Raw genomic sequence first — 23,299 nt, 5'->3', positions numbered from 1 at the left:
TCTAGAAATAAAAAATATAATACCTAAAATATAGAATTCCCTAATTAAACTTAAAACAGAAAGGACATGTCAGGAGAAAGAGTCAGGGAACTTGAAAATAAATTAATAGAAATTATCCAATCTGAAAAAAAAAGAGAAGAAAAGACTTTAAAAACAGAGGTTAAAGAAACTGTGGGATAATAATGAAAGGTTTCACATATGTAATTAGAGTTCCAGAAAGAACTCTAATTAGGAGAGGTAGAATGGGGTAAAAAAAACACCTGAAGTATTTAATGGTCAGAAATTTCCCTAATTTATTGAAAGACATTTGGTATTCTAAAAAAGCCAGAAGCTTATCAAACCCCAAGCAGGATAAATATGAAGAAAACTGTGCATAGGCATATAGTCAAACTGCTGAAAACCAAACAGCAGGAGAATACCTTGAAAGCAGCCAGAGATAAACAAGTCACACAGAGGGGAACAAAAATTTAAAATACCCCTGTCTAGTCATCAAAATTCATGGAGGTCAGAAACCATGGAGGCCAGTAGACCTTGTAACATACTTAAAATGCTGAAAGAAAAAAGTTGCAAAGCTATCAGCCAGAATTTTATATTGAACAAAAATTCCCTTCAGCAATATTCTTAAAGACATTTTTGGGTAAGAAACTAGGAGAATTTGTTGCCAGCAGTCCACTATAAGATATATTAAACGAAGTTCTTCAAACTGAAAGGAAATGATATCAGATGGAAAACTAGATCTTCAAGAAAGACTGAAGAGCATCAGAAGTGGTAAATATTTGGTTATTTCTTACCCTCATACTCTCTTTAAAATATATAGGATTGTTGGAAGCAAAAGTTATATTATTGTCTTGCAGTATTTATAGTAATACATATGAAAACCATAGTAAGAAAGATGGCAGTAGTAACTGGATCTATACAATTGATAGGTTTCTACATCTTTATGTGAAGTAGTACAATTTTACTCTAAGTAGATTGTGAAAAGTTGATGATGTATATTTTAATCTATAGAGAAAATATTGAAAACAACACATGAAGAGGTACAGATACAAGCCAATAGATAAATTAAAATGAAATGTGAATAAACATTCAAATAATTCAAAAGAAGGTGGGAAAGAAGAAACAAATAAAAAACAGAGAGAGCAAACAGAAAACAAAAAATAAAATGACAGGTGTAAATCCATATATCCATATCAATAATTACTTTAACTATGAATGTTCTGAAAATTCTAATAGAAAGACCTGAAATTCTCAGGGTAGATAAAAAAGCAAGTCCCAATATATGCTATCCATAACAAATGCACTGTATAAGTTGAAAATGAACTGATTAAAAATACATGCTATGCAAACAGAAGCATAAGAAAGCTAGAGTAACTCTATTAATATCCATAATAAGTTGACCAAGTGTATTTTTTATGAAGTCCTGTCAGAGCTGATTTTATGAACTAACTGATAACTGATGAGTCCTTACCATGTTCAATAATGTAACTTCAACTGAAATATCTCCAACAAAGAATATATTATTTTCTCTATTTTTCCCATACATAAAGTTTTATATAACAATATCAGGGATGATATCACTTAAAATTTTTATGCTCTTTGCATCCTTAAATCCACTTGAATTCTGGATTTGTAGAAACATATAAAATTATGAGAACTGAACTGATTTCTATTAAGTAACTATAAGCATGCAAATTAAACCTACCTCAGCTGTGTCCTTAAGATAAAGAAGAGGCCCAACAGATCTTGATTTTAGATTTTCTTCTACAGGCTGTAGTCTCTCTAAAGAAACATATCCAAAAATAAATATTTCTGTACTATTAAACTACTTCCAATTCAACCCAATAAACCATTTTCTCTACTGGTAGTAAACTGTTTAGAAATGCAGTTTGACATTAAACTATTTGCTTACACATGTATGTCTTTTGCTTTGCCAGCACTAAATATATTGTAGAATAATTTGCTTTAAAAATGAATTTCTACTAACAGAATATAATTCTGTTATTTACTATTATACAATAAAGCTGTACCTTTTTTGGAAAAAAAAAATGGATTTCTAAATGAAATAGAAACATACTTGATAGTCAAAGGAATATCTTTGGTTAATTCCTCTAAAAGAGAAATGTTCCCCTCCACCTGAATTCTCCTTATCCCTAATTTTAAGTCTTATAAATCAGGATTATCATCTAACGGATTTTCTTGAAGTAGGTATAGTGTAGGGGCTAAGCACATAGGCTTTAGATTTAGATAACTTTCATTATTTGTGAGTTATGTAGCCTTAGGAAAGGGTTACAACCTTCAGGTAAGAGTAAACCAGAAGTATATCAGCTTACATGTAGACTTGAAGCCAGTGCTAATGCCACCTAGGTGTTCCAAAAAAATTAAAGCATTGGATTTGCATTAAGGTATATTTTGACAAGTACTGCCCCCAGATGCCTAGTAGAAACAAGTTAAAAAAAACTCTTCTCTGAAATAAGGTACCATCATCCTAGTCCTCAAATTGATCTAGAAATAATTTTTCAAATAGTGTACAGCACACATTCAAAGGTAATAAGGCACATAAGAAAATATAACATTTTAAAAGAGAATCTCCAGAAATAATATCTAATACAATTCATAAGGACTTTTGATATTGCAATTGTCAGTCACAGAATAAAAGATAAATGTATGTGCTATGTCTAATGAAATGTGACAGGCTTGAAAATAACTGAAGGGAATAAAAACTATTAAAGTGACAAACCGGATATAAAGAAGATGCATTCCTAGTTAGAGAAATCTAGAATACAAGTCAGAAGAATTAGGAATGTGTCAGAAAAAGACAAAAAGAGGGAAAAACACAAAGAGAGACTAATCCAGTAAGATCTAATATATATTTCATCAGCAGAGGAAGGATGGGGCAATTTGTAAGGAGATATGGCTAACAATTTTCCAGAGCTGAAGAAAGATACCAATCCATAGATTTAAGAAGTTCAATAAATCCTAAACAGGATAAATACAAATAAGTACACCACTAGATACATCATGTGAAAATGTAGAAATTCAAGAAAAGAGAAAATCTTAAAAGCCATTATAAAGGATTGAATTGAACTATAAGTAGCAGCAATTAGGCTGACTTATCAGTGGCAACAATGGATGCCAGAACATAGTAGAAGGATGTTTTCAATATGCCATTAAAAACAAAAAGCTGCCAACCTAGAAAACTATATATTAAACTATTGTTTCTAAATGAAGGTGAAAGAAAGACACTGCGGACAAACAAAAGTTGAAGGAATCCATCATGAGAAGATACACAAGGAAATTCTAAAAGAGGTACTGAAGGCAGAAGGAAATGATACCAAATGTAAAGACAGAGAAGTAAAGCCCTAAATGAAAATAAGCTGTGTAAAAATATAAAAATGTCTTATGTGTTCAAAATATATAGTATTAAAATATACAACAGTAATAGCATAAAATTCAGAAGGGGAGTAAAATAATTCAAGGATTCTTTTGTTGTCCAGAAGAGAAAAATTAGATTTTGAAAGAATGCATATTGTACTTTCTAGAGTACTCATTTAAAGAAAAGAAACAGTGTAAGTAACTCCCAAACTAGTAAAGGGGGGACAGTGAAATTAAAAAAAATATATATCAATTCTAAAGAAAGCAAGAGAGGATAGAAAAAAAAGTATGGAACAAACAGGACAAAGAGAAATAACAAAATAAGATGGCAGATTTAAATCCAGACAAATTAGTAATTACAATATGTGCAAATGGACCAAATGCCCCATTTCGAAAGCAAAGTTTATTAGATCGAGTTAAAAATCTAACCATATGATTTTGTGCCGTTTTAGATGTATTATGTCCCCCAAAATGCCATGTTCTTTAATGCAGTCTTATGAGGGCAGATGCATTAGTGTTGATTAGGTTGGAATCTTTGGATTAGGTTGTTTCCATGGAGATGTGACTCACTCAACTGCAGGTAATACCTTTGAACAGATTATTTCCATGGAGGTGTGGCCCCACCCATTCAGCAGGAGTCTTGATTAGTTTACCTGATCTATATGAGAGTTCAGATGGAAAGCAACTGGCTGCTGCAGCTAAGAGAGGAGAAAGTCATTTTGAAACCAGAACCCCAGAGCAGATGCCAGTCACGTGCCTGTACGCCACTGGTGTTCTTCAGTGAAGGTACCCTGTTGTCGATGCCTTTGTTCAGACACTTTTATGGCCTTAGGACTATAACTTTGTAAACAAATAAACCCCCTGTATAAAAGCCAATCCATTTCTGGTGTTTTGCATAACAGCAGCATTAGCAAACCAGAACAGTTGTTTACAAGTGATAAATCTAGGTCATAGTGTTATAGAAAACTGGTAATATAATGATAAAGATATCAAGCAAATGTTTACCAAAAGAAAGCTGGGGTGATTATAGTAATAATGGATAAGAGAGCCACTTCATAATTAAAAAAGGTTTAACTCATATATAATATTTTAAATTTTGTATGCCAATAATAATATGAAATAAATTATTTTAAAATCTGTAAAGCAAAATTTGGCCAGACTCCAAGAAAAAATATATATCTGAAATTTCTTAATAATTAATAGAACAAGCAAGTAGGAGAATCAGCAAGGCTATAGATGAGTTGAAAAACACAACACAGCCAACAAATTTGACCTAAAAGACATATAGTACACTGTACCCAACAATTGCAGAATATACATCATTTTCAAGCACATACAAAACATTTGCAGCAATTGACCATGTATCGGGTGATAATGCAAGTGTAAGTAATTACAAAGGACTGAAATCATATAGAATGTGTCCTCTAACCACAATGCAATTATGCTAGAAAGCAATAACAGAAAGATTGTTAGAAAAGCTCCATATATCTTGAATTAAAACATGCACTTCTAAATAACTGATGGAAAATATTTTGAAGTGAAATAAAGGAAAATACATAATTTAAAATTTCTGAAATTTATCAAAAGAAGAATTTGAAGGAAAACTTTACCTAAATGCATATATTAGAAAAGAAGAAAGACAAAATTAATGAGCTAATTAAAATAACAGCAAAACGAACCCAAAGAAAGTAGAAGGAAGGAAATAATAAAAATAAATCATTGAAATAGAAAATAAATAGAAAGATCATGAAAGCCAAAATTTTATTCTTTAAAAAGATCAATAAAATTGATAAAGTTCCAGGGAATCAAAACAAAATGAGGAGTGTGGAAAAGGAGGTAAAGAGAGAGAAAGACAATAAATAACTAATATCAGAAACAGGAAAAGGGAACCTCACTATGATTCCTAAAGACATTAAAATGATCAGAGGATATTAGGAACAAATTTATGCCAATAAATTTGATAATTTAAATGAAATTTATTTAAATTAAATATAATTTATGAAAATTACCTCAAGAAGAATTAGAAAACCTGAGCACTTTTATAGTCATTAAAGCAACTGAATTGTTAACAGTAATAATAATAATAAACTCCTCCATAAAGACAACCCAGATGGCTTACACTGCAAATTCCATCTAACAGTCAGGGAAGAAATAACTCCAGTCTGACACAACTCTTCCAAGGAATAGAAAAGAGGGCATTCTTTTCAGATTATTAAATGAAGCTATTCTGATTTGAATCCAAAGCATGTCATGGACAGGATGAGAAAGAAAAATTGTAAGCCAATCTCACTTGTGAACTTAGCTTTAACTATTTTAAATAAAACGTTAGCAAATGGAGTCAAGAAACTCATGAAAAGTTTAATACATCATGAGCAAGCTGGGTTGGAAAATGAAAAATTGGTTTAAGATTTGATAATTAATCAGTATAATTTACCACATTAACAGATTAAAAGAAGAAAATCATATAAGGATCTCAATAGGTTCAGAAAAGACATTTGATGAAGTTCAATATCCATTCTTGATTAAAAAACACTTTTAGCAAGTTAGGCATAAAAGAGAACTCCTTTAATCTGATAAAGAGAATCTATAAAATACCTAGAACATTATATTTAGTAGTAAAATATTGAAAGTTTTCCCTATGATAACAGGAATATGAGGGGAATGCCCACTATCACTACTTTTAATCAACAATGTCCTTCTATTCTACAGGTGTTAGCCTGCACAGTAATACAAGCAGTGTATGTATGTGTTTGGGGGGGGGGGGGGCAACAAACATGTGTAAGGACTAGGAAAGAAGAAACAAAATGATCATTATTCTCAGTTGACATGACTCCATGTGGAAAATTTTAAAGAATCTGCAGATAACTGATAGAATGAATAAGCAAATTTAGCAAGGCTACTGGCTATATAATCAGTACAGAAAAATTCATTATATTTCTATATACGAGCTGGAAATATTTACAAATATGTATATAGCACATTTATATTTTAAACATACTATTTAAACTAGCATCAAAACACATAAAGCAGCTAGAAAAGGACAGAGGCTGCTTGTTGCCTGTGGAACTTTCCCAGGACACCGGCACTACAGAAAAGACCTCGCTGTCGAGGAACACAACTGCACCCGAAAACCTGAAGCACCACCTCTGACTAAAGTAGTCACCTTGGAGTCTCAGAAACCTACTCCTACAGAAGTCTAAACTGAAAATGATTGAATGGATTATAGACTGATATATATTTGTGTAAATATATACACAAATTCATACTGATTTGAAGATATATTAAAATCCAATTGCCACTAACAAAAGAAGAATAAATTAATGAGAGATGTGCAAGACCTCCATAGAGAAAATTATAAAACTTTATTGACTGTCATGAAAGAATACCTAATAATGGAGAGATGCAACATGTTCATGATTGAAAGATCCAATATTGTAAAGATGTTAATCCTCACCAAATTAATCTGTACATTCAATGCAATCCCAAAGGGCTTTTTGTTTTGTTTCGTATTGCTTTTGGTGAAAATTAGCCACCTGTTTCGGAAATGGAAATAAAATTGATTAAAAAATAGCCATGATACTCTTGAAAAATAAAGTGGGAAGACTTGCTCTATTGCCTATCAAGGTTTATTTTAAGCTATTGCAATTAATGATTTTGTGGGTTTGGTGCAAAAATAGACAAACAGTCTCATGGAACATAACAAGAAGCCCAGAACATTAGGAAAGAATATCCTTTTTTAATAATGTGCTGAGACAACTGCATATCCACATAAAAACATTAAATTATACCCCTAAAATAATCAAAAATTAATTCCAGGTAGATTTTAAACCTGTAAAAGGAAGAACTAAAATCTTTTAAAAGATTAATAAGAGAATCTCTTCATGACCTCAGGGTGGGGAAAAATTTCTTAAACATGGTACAAAAGATATTAATCATGTGAAAGCTTTGATATATTTGACTTCATTAAAGTGAAATAATTTCTGTTCATCAAAATGACACCATAGGCAAGACAGCAGCAGAGAGAGGTGTGGAATTTAGTTAGTCCCCTAGAGCAATTAATAAATAGTGAGAAACAACTAGTAAATAGTCTGGAACAACTGTTGGGAGACATCCATGACAGGACACACATCATACACCAACCTGGAATGAGTGGAATGGCTAAGATCACAGCATAGAACTGTAAGTAAAGCACTCCAAACTGTGGAGCTGGTGCCCCACCCCACTGGCACAGTAGGCTAAGTTAGAAAACTTCACTGTGGGAAAAAGAAGCAGGCTACCCAGAGGGAGGGAAAGTAACTTTACCAAGCTACAATTGCAGTTTTAATTAACAAATTTGGACTACTGAATACAAGCTACAAGCACAGGTAAACCCCAAGCAAGCAGAAAAGTACACCAAGGTCACTCCGGCCGAGAGGAGGCAAGGCTGATGGAAAAACAAATAAATAAATAAAACAGAGGCTTTTGGAGACAGGTGAGATCAGAATACTGGAAAATGGCTGTGTCCCAAGAAAAGGAGCACAGAGAACCGGGTACCAATACCACTCAACCAGTGAAACTGAGGGGCAGGGGGCTGGCTCTAAAAAGGGGCTTTCTCTCTTTTTCTTTTTTTCTCTCCCATTCTAAGTAGTTTATTAGGGAAAGCCTCAGGCATTTTCAGTTGTCAGCACTGACCCAGGCAAGGGTGGGGTTAAGAGAGTCAGAGACAAAGGAGGAATTCAAGTGTACGAGATAACTCACTAAAGGATATATCTCTTCCCTAAGGAAAAGAGAGCTGCCCTCCCTCAGAGAATTCAGACCCCAGGGCTTGGGGCAGGGGGCACAAAAACCAGAAACAACTTAAGCTTGGCTTCTGACACCCTCAGCCACTGGCCAGTACAGGGTCCGCTGAGAATTAAAGGGGCTGCACCTCTTTGCACCAGTGCGGAGCTGCGGGCTGGCAAGTGCCACCTGCTGGGCAGTATAGGAAAAGCACAGAGTCTAGAGGCCTCACAGGAAAGTCTGACACCTGCTGGTTCTCACCCTCAGGGAAACCTGACACTTAATACATCCTCCTCCTGAGAAATGGAACTGTCTGGTCTGCGAAAGTCTGACTGGCGTAATCAAGGAAACCAGATGTCTAGATAACAAAAAATTATGAGTCACATTAGGAAAAACAAAGTTATGGCCCAGTCAAAGAAACAAACTTACACTTCCACTGAAATACAACAATTGAAACAGCTAATTATTAATCAAACAAATCTTCTAAATCAATTCAAAAATCAAATCCATGAGGTGAGGGAAGACATGGCAAAATAGATGAAGGATATAAAGAAGACATTGGGCAAACATAAGGAAGAATTCAAAAGTTTGAAAAAAATTGGCAGAACTTATGGAAATGAAAGGCACAACAGAAGAGATGAAAAACACAATGGAGATGTACAACAGGAGATTTGAAGAGGCAGAAGAAAAGAATCATGAACTGGAGGACAAGACATCTGAAATCCTACACACACAAAAGAATAGATAGGGAAAAGAATGGAAAAATATGAGCAGGGTCTCAGGGAACTGAACAACAACATGAACTGTATGAATGTATATGTCATGGGTGTCCCAGAAGGAGAAGAGAAGGGAAAAAAGGCAGAAACAATAATGGAGGAAATTAATCACTGAAAAATTTCCTATCTCTTACAAAAGACTTAAAATTACAGATCTAAGAAGTGCAGTGTACCCCAAACAGAATAGATCTGAATATATGTATGCCAAGACACTTAACAATAAGATTATCAAATGCCAAAGACACAGAGAGAATTCCAAAAGCAGCAAAAGAAAAGTGATCCATCACATACAAGGGAAGCTCGATAAGACTATGTGCAGATTTCTCAGTAGAAACCATGGAGGAGAGAAGGTAGTGATATGATATATTTAACATACTGAAAGAGAAAAACCACCAACCAAGGATTTTATATCTGGCAAAGCTGTCCTTCAAAAATGAGGGACAGTTTAAAATATTTTCAGACAGACAATGAGAGAGTTTAATAACAAGGTACCTGTTTTACAGGAAATACTAAAGGGAGCACTACAGGCAGATAGGAAAAGACAGAAGAGAGAAGTTTGGAAAAGAGTGTAGAAATGAAGACTATCACTAAGGGTAAAATGAAAAAGAGAGGAAAAAATAAAAATAAAATGAGATATGACATCTAAAATCCAAAAGACAAAATGGTATACAGTAGACATTATGTTGAGTGAAAATAGCCAGAAACAAAAGGAAGGATACTGTGTGGTCTCACTAATATGGACTAACATTGATGAGTGAAATTTGAGAGAGAGAACACAGGTTATCGGGAGACAGAAAGAGGTTAGAGATCAGGCATTCGATGCTAAAAGAGTAAAGAAGGCCCAACAGGATTGACTGTGTGGACTCAGAAATGGAATGGATAGCATAATAGTGTGTGACAGTAACACAATATTGTAAGTACTCTGAACAAAGATGAGTGTTAGTATGGTTGAAAAAAGAAGGCTAAGGGCAGGTACGACACCAGACAGTAAGACAGGAGATAAAAATTGGGATTGTATAACTTAGCGAAAACTAGAGTGGTCAATGATGTTGATTAAATGTACTAATAAAAGAATGGTTTTACATGAGGGAGAACAAATGAATGTTGTGCCAGTCTGATTAGATATTTCCATGGAGGCATCGCCCCACCCATTCAGGGTGGGTCTTGATCAGTGGAGCCATATAAATGGGCTGACAAACAGAGGGAACTCAGTGCAGCTGTGAGTGATGTTTAGAAGAGGAACTACAGCCAAGAGGGACGCTTTGAAGAAAGCACAGGAGCTGCAGATGAGAGACAGTTTGAAGACGGCCGTTGAAAGCAGACTCTTGGTCTGGAGAAGCCGAGAGAGGACAAATACCCCAAGTACAACTAAGAGTGACATTTTTGAGGAACTGCAGCCTAGAGAGGAACATCCTGGGAGAAAGCCATTTTGAAACCAGAACTTTGAGCAGACGCCAGCCACATGCCTTCCCAGCTAACAGAGGTTTTCTGGATGCCATTGGCCATCCTCCAGTGAATGTACCTGATTGTTGATGCATTACCTTGGACACTTTATGGCCCTAAGACTGTTACTCTGTAACCAAATAACCCCCCCTTTATAAAAGCCAATCCATCTCTGGTGTTTTGCATTCCAGCAGCATTAGCAAACTAGAACAGATTTTGGTACCACAGAAGTGGGGTGCTGGTGCTGCTGTGTTTGCAAATACCAAACATGTTGGAATGGCTTTTTAAATGGATAAGGGGAGGATTCTGGAAGAATTGTGAGGAGCTTGATAGAAAAGGCCTAAACTGCTTTGAAGACACTGTGGAAATATGGACTCTAAAGATACTTCTGGTGAGGCTTTGAACAGAAATGATGAATGTGTCATTGCCAACTGGAAGGAAGGTGATCCTTTTTTTAAAGTGGCAGAGAATTTGGCAAAATTGTGTCCTGGTGTCAGATGTAAGGAAGAATTTGAAAATGACAACCTGGAATACTTAGCTGAGGAGATCTCCAGACTACGTGTGAAGGATGTACCCTGGCTTCTCCTTGCAGCTTATAGTAAAATGCGAGCAGAGAGAGAGAAACTTAGAACTGAACTCTTCAGTTCAAAGAAACCAGAAGCTGATGGCTTGGAAAATTACAGGCTTCCAGGGGATGGAATCCCAGAAGCTACAGCCCAATGTGAGGATGTAACCAAATATGGAACCCAGCCACCATTTCAGTACAAGCCAAGATTGGAAAAGGAATAAAGCAGAAAGGATTTGTGGAAAGTCCTATTGTCTGACAGCTTTGACCTCTGTGTGCCTCATGCGAAGCCAACAGAATTTTGCGAGATCTTTATAGACGGAGCCACTGCCAGCCTGAACTGGAGGGGACAGACAAGGAACAAACTGAAGGAAAAATTTCTTCAAACACAGAGCCATGGAGGTTGAGGTCTGGAGTCAAGAGGTCTCTGGCTGGGAGAGTGGAGCAGCCCACATGCATGGAAAGGGTGAGTTTGTCCTGGAGGTCGAGGGCGGGCCTTCTGCCTCGATGCTCAGTAAATGTTCTGCCACCCCAAGCCCCAAAGAGGGTGGAGCACATTCCCAGGGAATTGGACAGCCTGGCTGCCACCACACTGTTCTGAAGGGGTTGAGCATGTGCCCCGGAGATGGAAGGGAATCCGGGAGCTGCCCCGATGTTTGAGGAGGGTGGGGCCAAGAAGGTGGTCTCCCCAATGTGTGGATATGTTGGAGCACTCACCCAAGCATTTGGAGAGGAAAGGGCTGCCACAAAGGCCCTTAGGAAGGGTTAGACTCCTGCTCTCTCAAGCCCCAAGGAGGCAACATCGTTCTGTTAATGACTCTTGGACTTTGAAATCTAATGGAGTTTGTCCTGCAGGTTTTAGGGACTGTTTTGGTCCCGTGAACCCTGTTTTCCTTACTGTTTCTCCTTATGGTAATGGGAATGTTTATCCTATGAATGTCCCTCCTTTGTATATTGGAGGCACATAAATTGTTCTAAGTTCACAGATCCACAGCTAAAGGAAAATTATGCCTTAGGACTGACCACACCTATAATTGATTTTGATGGAATCCTGTACTTAACTATTGTTACTGAAATGATTTAAGTTTCTGTGATATTGTTGTGGGATGAATGTATTTTGTATATGGAAAGATAATGTCTTTTGGGGTCCAGGGGGTGGAATGTGCCAGTTTGAATATATTGTGTCCCCCAAATGCCATTATCTTTGATGTAATCTTGTGTGGGCAGATGTTATCAGTGTTAATTTGATTGTAATTCTTTGAGTGTTTCCATGAAATGTGCCCCACCCAACTGTGGGTGATGACTCTAATTGGATAATTTCCATGGAGGCATGGCCCCACCCATTCAGGGTGGGTCTTGATCAGTGGAGCCATATAAATGGGCTGACAAACAGAGGGAACTCAGTGAAGCTGTGAGTGATGTTTAGAAGAGGAACTACAGCCAAGAGGGATGCTTTGAAGAAAGCACAGGAGCTGCAGATGAGAGACAGTTTGAAGACGGCCATTGAAAGCAGACTCTTGCTCTGAAGCTGAGAAAGGACAAATACCCCAAGAGCAACTAAGAGTGACATTTTTGAGGAACTGCAGCCTAGAGAGGAACATCCTGGGAGAAAGCCATTTTGAAACCAGAACTTGGAGCAGATGCCGGCCACATGCCTTCCCAGCTAACAGAGGTTTTCTGGATGCCATTGGTCATCCTCCAGTGAAGGTACCTGATTGTTGATGCATTACCTTGGACACTTTATGGCCTTAAGACTGTTACTCTGTAACCAAATAAACCCCCCCCTGTATAAAAGCCAGTCCATCTCTGGTGTTTAGCATTCCAACAGCATTAGCAAACTAGAACAAATGTCAACATTGCAGGGTGTTGAAAATTGGATGGTATAGGGGAAAAAATACAATCAGTGCCAACTTGAGTCTATAGTTAACAGTAACATGGTAAGATGCTTCCACTAATTGTAACTAAGGCATTGTACCAAAGCTAAATGTCTATAAGAGTGGGATATAGGAGAGTGATACGGGATTCATCTTGGTGGTGATGTTGTCTGATCTTTTCATTGTATTTTTTTTAAATGCAATATTATTGATATGTATTCACATAACATACAGTCCTTCAAAGGATATGATCAGTTGTTCATAGTTGTGCACTGATCACCACAATCCATCTTTGAACATTTTCATTACTCCAAACAATAAAATAAAAATTAGAATAAAAAAGAACACCCAGGAAGGGGCAAGATGATGGCACAGAGAGGAGTGGAATTTAGTTAGTCCCCTGAAACAACTAAAGAACAACCAGGAACAGCTAGTAAATAATTTGGAATAACTGCTGGGGGACAACCATGACTGTCCACACATTATACACCAACCTGGATTGGGAGGAATGCCTGAGATTGCAGCATAAAATCTGTAAGTAAAAACTGAGGAACTGTGTCTGGATCCCCCTCCCCCCACAGAAGGCAGAGCTGAAAAACCTCACTCTAGTAGAAACTAGCAGCACTCTCCAAGCAAGTGAATATAGCTAAGCTGAGCTCCAACTGGGGTTTTAATTAACAAATGTAGGCTGCTGAATACAAGTTACAAACCTTCAACAAGCAGACAGAGGCTTTTAATAATGACTGACCTTAAAGAGCCAGAGGCTTCTCTGTCCTGGGAGGGGGAGCCCAGAAGACCAGGTGCTATCTCTGGCTAATGAGTGAAACTGGGGAGCCATGTACTGGCTGTAAAGGGGGGCTTTCTGTCCCTTTTTCTCTCTCTCAACCTGAGGGGCTCAGAGGAGAGAACTGCAGCCATTTTCAGTTTGCAGTGCTCTGACCCAGACAGGGGTGGAGATAACAGAGTCAGAGAGACCATTCGAGTGCAGATGATAACTCCCTAGGAGGTTTATCTTCCCTAAGAGTAAGGAGGGGGGGCCCAGTTTCCTGTTCAGAATCAGACCCCAGAGCCTGGGGGAAAACAGTCAAAACAGAAACTTAAGGGGCCACATTTCCTTATACCAGTCGGGTACGACAGAGTGACAGGCACCACCTGCTGGTCAGGTTAGGATAAGCACAGTGACTGGAAACCTCACAAAAAAGTCTGTCATTCTTCTAAGATACACCCTGAATATAACCCCATTCTGAAACATGAACTCATTCTGGTCTGGGAAATTCTGACTAGGGTAACCAAGGAAACCAGATGCCTAGACAACAGAAAACTACAATCTACACTAGGAAAAATGATGATATGGCCCAGTCAAAGGAACACATTTACACTTCAACTGAGATACAGGAATTGAAACAACTAATGCTAAATCAATTCAACAAGTTTAGAGAAGATATGGCAAAGGAGATGAAGGATATAAAGAAAAAACTGAGCAAACATAAGGCAGAAATCAAAAGTTTAAAAAAACAACTGGCAGAATCTATGGATGGCATAACATCCATAGATTGAAAAAGCATCCATAGCTATGAAAGGCACCACACAAGAGATGAAAAACACAATGGAGACATACAACAGCAGATCTCAAGAGGCAGAAGAAAACAGAAACTGGAGAACAAGGCACCTGAAATCCTACACACAAAAGAACACATAGGGAAAAGAATGGAAATATGTGAGCAACATTTCAGGCAATTGAATAACAACATGAAGTGCATAAATGTATGTGTCATTGGTGTCCCAGAAGGAGAAGAGAAGGGAAAAGGGGCAGAAGCAATAATAGAAGAAATAATCAATGAAAATTTCCCATCTCTTATGAAAGACATGAAATTACAGATCTAAGAAGTGCAGCATACCCCAAGAAGAATAGATCTGAATAGGCCTACACCAAGACACTTAATAATCAGATTATCAAACACCAAAGACAAAGAGAGAATGCTGAAAGCAGCAAGAGAAAAGCAATCCATCACATACAAAGGAAGCTTGATAAGACTATGTGCAGATTTCTCAGGGGAAACCATGGAGGCAAGAAGGAAGTGGTCTGATATATTTAAGATACTGAAAGAGAAAAACCACCAACCAAGAATCTTATATCTGGCAAAACTGTCCTTCAAATATGAGGGAGAGTTTAAAATATTCTCTGACAAACAGACAATGACAGAGTTTGTGAACAAGATACCTGCACTACAGGAAATACTTAAGGGAGCACTACAGACAGATAGGAAAAGACAGGAGTGAGAGGTTTGGAGCACAATTTTGCGAAATGGTAGCACAGCAATGTAAGTACACCAAACAAAGATGACTGTGAGTATGGTTGAAAGAGGAAGCTTAGGAGCATGTGGGTCACTAGAAGGAAAGAGGAAAGATAAAGACTGGGACTGTATAGCTCAGTGAAACCTAGAGTGCTCAACAATTGTGATAAAATGTACAAATATGTCTTTTACATGAGGGAGAACAAATGAATGTCACCATTGCAGGGTGTTAAAAATAGGGTGGTATTGGGGGGAAAATGCAATCAATGCAAACTAGAGACTATAATTAACAGAAACATTGTATTATGCTTCCTTTAATGTAACAAAGGCAATATACCAAAGCTAAATGCATATAAGAGGGGGACATAAGGGAAGGGTATGGGACTTCTGGCATTGGTGATGTTTTCTGACTCTTTACTTGAGTTTAATTCTATCTTTCCTTTTGTTGCTTCCTAGCTGTCATTTTTTTTCTGTTTCTTTTCTTGTTTTTTTTTTTCTTTTGTCTCTTTACCTTCTTTGATTCTTCCTCCTGCTTTTTGGAAAAAATGGAGATGTCCTTATATAGATAGTGATGATGGTGATGAATACATAAATACATGACTGTACAGGGAACCATAAATTCTTTACTTAGGATGGAATGTATGGTATGTGAACAAAACCATCTTAAAAATAAACAAAACAGGTGGATGAAGAAATATTGAGGGCACTATATTGAGTGAAATAAGTTAGACACATAAGGACAAATATTGCAGGTTCTCACTGATATGAACTAATTATAATATGTAAACTCATAGACACAAAATATAAGTTACCAGGGTATAGGACGAGGCTAAAGAATAGGGAGCGGTTGCTTATTAGGAGGAGAATGTTCAACTAGGTTGAACTTAAGTGCTTGGAAATGGACAGAGCTGATGGTAGCAAGTTGTGAGAATGACTAACAGTGCTGAATGGTGTGTGAATGTGGTGGAAAGGGGAAGCTCAGAGTCATGTATGTCACCAGAAGGAAAGTTGGAGGTTAAAAGATGGGATTGTATGAAACAGTGAATCTTGTGGTGGACAATATCTGTGATTAACTGGACAAATATTAGAAATCTCTTTCATGAACTAGAACAAATGTATGACACTATAACTAGAAGTTAATAATAGAGGGGCATATAGGGAATAAAATATACCTATTGCAACTTATTTACTACAGTTAATAATATTTTAACATTCTTCCATCAATAGTAACAAATGTACTATACCAATACTATGAGTCAATAATGGAGGGGGGATTGTTAGGGGTATGGGAGGATTTGAGTTTCCTTTTTTTGTCTTTCTTTTCTGGAGTAATGAACATATTCTAAAAATTGAAAAAAATTTAACTGTGGTGATGGATGCACAGCTGCATGTTGATAACATCGGCAATTGATAGTACACTTTGGATCTTTGGATAATTGTATGGTATATGAACAATCTCAATAAAATTAAATTAAAAAAAAAGAACATCCAAAGCATTCCATTCCCCTCCTCCCCCATTGTTCATTTAGTTTTTTTTACACTCTTATTTTTTTTAACTTTATCAAAAAATTAAACAACAAACAATAAAAAAAAGTTTCAAACAAAACTAAAACAAAGGAATAAGAAAAAAACAAATATCCTAAAATAACTCCATTGCTTCCAACATGTGCAAATTATTCTTTATGCTCTTCTAGGGTCTTCATGTCCTTTACATCCTGTGCCATGATCTTATTGTTTGTGATTACTCCTTTGATTAATTGCTCCAAGTACTGTATCTCCTCTAATTTTTTGATTTGGGTGTTTGGGTTTGGGTTATCCATATCTTCTGGTTTCTTCATATACATTAAAATTTTCTATTGTTTTTGGCCTCTTGGCATTTGCTTATCTTGATAGGGTTCTTTTAGGATATGCAGCCTTATTTCAACAATTATCCATAATTTGTCAGAGCTACAGCTTGGCAGAGTGCACTTTCCCTGACTTACCAGCAGATGGTGCCTCCCAGCCACCTATTACCTCAAGCCAGTTCTCTCCAACTTTGTCTACGTGGCGAGTGAGGGTCCGAATCTTGTGGGGTCCAATCAGTGCACTAAATTTCTGTGTGCAGTTGGTGCAGCCAGCCCTGAAGGTGGGGGGTGTGCCCTGTGCAGTTAGGGAGGGAAGGTGGCTTTAAGACTCAAATCTCCCAGATGTTCCTGGAGACTTAAAGCTGTTGCACAAGTCCAACCTTTTGGCTCAGACTCCCCACAGTCTCTCTCCGCCATGGGCCCACAATTCCCTGGATTGTAGGGCCCTTGGGACTTCCAGGTGGGACCCCCATCTTCAAGCCGTGCACTCCATGGGTCTCCCCAGAGGAAGACTATGCAATGCGATACGCCAGTGGAATCCCCAAGGGAAGCTCTTGGCTGGGATGCCATGCAGGGGTGTTCCCAGCCCACTAAGAAGATGGCTGCATGTGCTGTGGAAATTTCCAACTTCCAAGGACCTCTGCTTTCATAGCTCTGGGACAATTAGCTGCAGGTGCGTGAAAGGCTATCATCCACGGCAGATACAGAGGCAGGTACCCAGGGCGAGGAAGGCACTCCCCACTGTGCTTGTCTGCATGGCTCTCACTGCTGGAAATGCAGCTGCTTTTGGGGTTTTTAAACTAATTCATCTCCAAACACTGACCCCAGGTTTCTCCCCACGGTGGCGTGGCTGCTGTTTCCCCAGCAGCCTCACTCTCTCGTTTCCAAATGCAGACTCTCGGTTTCATCTAGTGCACAGTAACTGTGCATATAGCAGACCTTGTCCAGCCAGTACAACCCTGGAACTGATATTCTGGAGCACTTTCTGTCTATTATCTAGTGTTTTTCATGGAGAAGTATTTTGCTCTGTATCTCCTAATCTGCCATCTTTGCTCCTCCACCTTTTCATTGTAATTTATTTTTATTTTTCTTCTATTTTTTTTGTATTTTTCTTCTTCTTTTCCCCTCCTTTTCCTTTTTCTTTGGGGAAGAAATGGAAAGGTTCTCACATATATTGTGGTTGTAAATGCATAATTACGTGATTATACTGGGAATCATTGATTGTTTACCTAGGGTGGATTGTATGGTGTGTGAATAAAACTGTTAAAAAATAAATAGAGGGATACAAGTGCAGGAGAAAATGTGGGGAGAGGGATGTACTTATTCCATATTGGTAGGGAAGTAAAATGGCACAGCCCAGCTGGAGGGCAGTATGATGGTTCCACAGGAAGCTAACATTGGGTTTGCCATATGGTCTTGCAACCCTGTTATTGAGAATATACTTGGAAGAACTGAGAACAGAGATACTTGGAACCCTGTTATTGAGAATATACTTGGAAGAACTGAGATCAGGAGTGGACATTGCACACTGGTGTTTACAGCAGCCATATTCGTGATTCACAATGGATGCTGGTGGCCTAAGGGTACATCGTCTGATAAACGGAATGGCGACCTGTGCTGAATACACACAATGGAATACTGAGCTGCAGCAAGAAGAAATGAAGTCATGAAGTATGCATCTAGGTGAACGGACCTCACAGTATGTTGGGTGAAATAAGCCAGAATCGAAAAAACAAACATTATAACACGTCACTAATATGGACCAACTATAATGTGCAAACTCTGAGAATTGATTCTGAGAGCACAGATTATCAGGGGAAGGCTTATGGTAAAGGTTTCTAGGTTGCAAGCTCTTACAGCAGTCACATCTATTCATAAGTTGTAATGGTTAACTCTAAATTCTGAGATGCTGCGCTGGTCAGTCTCTGTAAAGTTCGGGTATCTGTGTGACACCTGAGACTCAGAGCCAGAGTCCGGCAGCTATGAACATCAGCATTACCCCTACAGCAAATGTTTAAAGAGCAGAAAAAGAGAAAATACTTCAATTAGAGATATGAACGAAATGGACTTGATTAGAACTAAGGTAAACCACTGTTTCATACAATCCCATCTTTTAACCTCCAACTTCCCTTCTGGTGACATACATGACTCTGAGCTTCCCCTTTCCACCACATTCACACACCATTCAGCACTGTTAGTCATTCTCACAACTTGCTACCATCAGCTCTGTCCATTTCCAAGCACTTAAGTTCAACCTAGTTGAACATTCTCCTCCTAATAAGCAACCGCTCCCTATTCTTTAGCCTCGTCCTATATCCTGGTAACTTATATTTTGTGTCTATGAGTTTACATATTATAATTAGTTCATATCAGTGAGAACCTGCAATATTTGTCCTTATGTGTCTAACTTATTTCACTCCTCGAGGAGCACAGAACAGAAATGAAAGAACAAAAGAAAGAATGGGGAAAAAAATTGAAAAAATTGAAATGGATCTCAGGGATATGATAGATCAAATAAAACATCCAAATATAAGACTCATTGGTGTCCCAGAAGGGGAAGAGAAGGGTAAAGGTCTAGAAAAAGTATTCAAAGAAATTGTTGGGGAAAAATTCCCAAACCTTCTACACAATATAAATACAGAAAGCATAGATGCCCAGTGAACACCAAATAGAATAAATCCAAATAAACCCACTCTGAGACATATTCTGATCAGACTTTCAAATACTGAAGAGAAGGAGCAAGTTCTGAAAGCAGCAAGAGAAAAGCAATTCACCACATACAAAGGAAACAACATAAGCCTAAGTAATGACTACTCAGCGGCACCATGGAGGCAAGAAGGCAGTGGCATGACATATTTAAAATTCTGGGAGAGAAAAATTTCCAACCAAGAATACTTTATCCAGCAAAACTCTCCTTCAAATTTGAGGGAGAGCTTACATTTTTCACAGACAAACAAATGCTGAGAGATTTTGTTAAAAAAAGACCTGCCCTACTTCAGATACTAAAGGGAGCCCTACCGACAGAGAAACAAAGAGAGAGAGATATAGAGAAATTTAACAGACATATATAGAACATTACATCCCAAATCACCAGGATACACATTCTTCTCTAGTGATCACGAAACTTTCTCCAGAATAGACCATAGGCTGGGACACAAAACAAGCCTCAATAAATTTTAAGGAATTGAAATTATTCAAAGCACATTCTCTGACCATAATGGAATACAAATAGAAGTCAATAACCATCAGAGACTTAGAAAATTCACAAACACCTGGAGGGTAAAAATGAGAGGGAGATGAAAACATTCCTGGATAATCAAAAGCTGAGGGACTTCATCCCCAGTAGATCAGTCCTATAAGAAATGCTAAAGGGAATTGTGCAGGCTGAAAGGAAGGGATACTAAACAATTGACTGAAACCACATGAAGAAATAAAGATTTCCAGTAAAGATCACATGGTAAATATAAATACCAACACTACTGTATTTTTGATTTGTAATGCCACTATTTACTTCCTACAGGATCTAAAATACATAAACTGTAACGATGAATCAGTGGTTTTTGACTCAATGTAAAATATGTAATTTTTGACAAGAACTACATAAAGATGGGGGAATGGAGGAGTATAGGAATATAGTTTATGTGTCCTATTGAAGTTAAGTTGGTATCAAAGAAAACAAGATTGCTATAGACTTAAGATGTTAAATTTAAGCCCCATGGTAAACACAAAGAAAGTATCAGAGAATATGATCATCGAGATGAAAAGTAGAGCATGGCTTATGAGAAGTGGGGGAAGGGGCAATGGGGAGTTAATAAGAAATGAGTGTAGGGTTTCTGTTTGGGATGAAGGGAAATTTCTAGTAATGGATGGTGGGAAGGTAATGGCATTGCAACATTGTGAATGTGATTAATCCCACTAAATGGAATGCTTTGAAGGGGTTGGAATGGGAAGATTTATGCTGTATAATATGTTTCCACAATTGAAAAAAAAAAGACAGTCTAAATAGATAATGATCATTAAATGCCATAGATGATCCTGGGTGAGATCTAAGAATAAAAGAGAAAAAGCTCAAAAGGACACAATTGGGACACAAGAAAAAAATGAAATATAGAATGTAAGCTTTATATCAATGTTAAATCTCTTGAACTTCTTAACTACACCTAATGTGATAACGTAAATGAATATTCTTGCTCATAGGAAATGTGTATGTGAATTATATCATTTGTACAAGGATGTGTGCAACTTGCTCTCACATGTTCAGAAGACAGAGCAATGGATGATGGATGATAGGGAGGGAAAGAAAGAAATAGTAAAGTGACAAAATATTTAACTTCGTAGATCTGGGTATTGGTGGAGGGGGGTTGGGGTATGCTGGAGTTCTGTGTATGGGGTTTGTATTATTTTTGCAAGTGTTACTGTAAGTTTGAATTCATTTCAAAATAAAAATTAAAAAAAAGAATATATAAAGAAATCAGTGGCAGAAGGGCAAACGACCTAAATTTAAAAAGAGCTAAAACTTGGGCTCTTTCCAAAAGTGTAAATTCAGCAGTCTTATGAAGAAGTTCTCAACCTCACTAGTAATCACAAAAATGCAAATTAAACTACAGTGATATACCATTACATACCATGTAAATGCCATTCAAATTAAGAACTGGCAATTTTAAGTGTTAATAAGAAAGCAGAAATAAAAGAATTCTCACAAATCCAGTGGCAGTGTACACTGACACAAACATTTTGGAAAGTTTGACATTATCTTCATAGTTGATGATAAGCATACCCTATGACCCAATAACAGAAATCCTGGATATATCCTCTCAAGAAACTTTCTCACATGTGCAGCCAACTCATTGTTCATTTCAGCAGTGTAATGGCCAAAAAACTGGAAACCCAAAATTTCAACAGTGAAATGGATAATATATTATGATATATTCATGCAACAAAACATTCACAGCAACGAAAATGGAAGAACTATACCTCCACACAAAGACAATGTTAAGAAAAAGAAGTAAAACAAGTGAATACATACAGCATGATCACATTTATATAAAGTTTAAAAAATAACAGGCAAACTAAGCTAGATTTTTCAGGAATGCATATATAAATGGTAAAGATAAAAAGAAAAGCAAGGAAGTGATTACCACAGAAGTCAGGATAGTGGCTACTCTAGCAGAAAGGAAGGGAGAAGTGATTTGGAAAGAGTCAAGTAGTGGATCTATTCTTTTGGTTATATAGGTGTTTACTTTGAAACTGGTTATCATATTGTACATTTTTATGTTTTATGTTCTTTTTGGTATGTATGTTATTTCATACCTTTAAAAGCCTTAACAAAAAAGAAGGAAACAGATTAGAAAGGGGATGAAAATGAAAAAGAAATACCAGTCGGCAAGCTACTAAAGTGGTATAGATAAAAGAAGAGGGTAGGTGTTTGGCAATGCCAGAAAGAGAAAAACAAAGGCAACATAAAACACTTCCTCTGAGGATCTATAATGCTGGTTCCTAGCTCACAGAATCCTTAGGTTTCTCATCCTATAAAGTAAATTTCTATTAAGGAAGAGGTCTGCATTTGATTTTCTTTTTTTTTTTAACAATAACAAGGAAACTCATAGGGTTGAGCTGGCAGGGAACTCAAAGATTTTCTTTCTAGAAAAAACAAAAAACACTATCAAAATAAAAATGTTTTCTTCTTGTGCATTCTACCAACTGTCCATTCTGATATGTAACATCCCTTCCTCCTAGGAATTTCTTTATAGCTCACTGAAATCTTTCACACTATAGTTAAAAGTCATACACTTCCATGCAAATGCTTTCCACAGACATCAAATAATAAAATAAATAATAAAAACACCCATTACTAATTACCTCTCACAGGTGACATATAAATATTATGTTACACAAAGCATTACCTGTTGACTTAGTTTCTTGATTTTTTCTATTTGTTGGAACAAAGTGTGGTCCTAAATTTGACTTTTCAAAATGACGCTTTCTAGGTTCAGGCTCACTTTGGAAAGAAACATACCTGGAAGAAATAAAAATTACTCTAAATTAAAATAATCTGATAATTTACAAACTAATCCTAAAACTAAATTTGGAGAAATGTGGTGAAGTCCCTATTACATAGATTTGGATGTTGTTGTATTAGGACTATTATAGTACAAAGTATAAAAGATCAGGACTGATTGAGCAAAAGCTTAAAATAGTAGTGATAATCATTTGAAGTAGTTAGGAACAATTTGCTGCTGTGATCAATTGAGGGCACTCCAGGAGAACATTGTTCATCCGCTGATTAAGCTTTCAGAAAAATATGCTGGAAATTAGTTAAATGAGATTTTGGAGACTATGCCAAACCTGAATAAAAGTGGTAAGACAGGGAATT

General features: G+C 37.0%; 1 protein-coding gene across 1 annotated transcript in view; it reads right to left on the bottom strand.

Annotated features, from left to right (window-relative positions):
* The window catches only part of C2H1orf141 (chromosome 2 C1orf141 homolog), a 232,878-nt gene that overhangs the window by 20,645 nt on the left and 188,934 nt on the right, over positions 1–23,299 (bottom strand). The window contains exons 5-6 of the mRNA XM_037826951.1: positions 22,830–22,942; positions 1,703–1,779 (exon numbers count right to left, since the gene is read on the bottom strand). Of these exons, the coding sequence (XP_037682879.1) occupies positions 1,703–1,779; positions 22,830–22,942 (190 nt within the window). The remainder of the gene's footprint in view (positions 1–1,702; positions 1,780–22,829; positions 22,943–23,299) is intronic.

Source organism: Choloepus didactylus, chromosome 2, assembly GCF_015220235.1.
Source record: "Choloepus didactylus isolate mChoDid1 chromosome 2, mChoDid1.pri, whole genome shotgun sequence".
NCBI classification, from domain to species: Eukaryota; Metazoa; Chordata; class Mammalia; order Pilosa; family Megalonychidae; genus Choloepus; species Choloepus didactylus.
The sequence above is the reverse complement of the archived record's forward strand: the minus strand, read 5'-3'. Positions and strand labels throughout refer to the sequence as shown.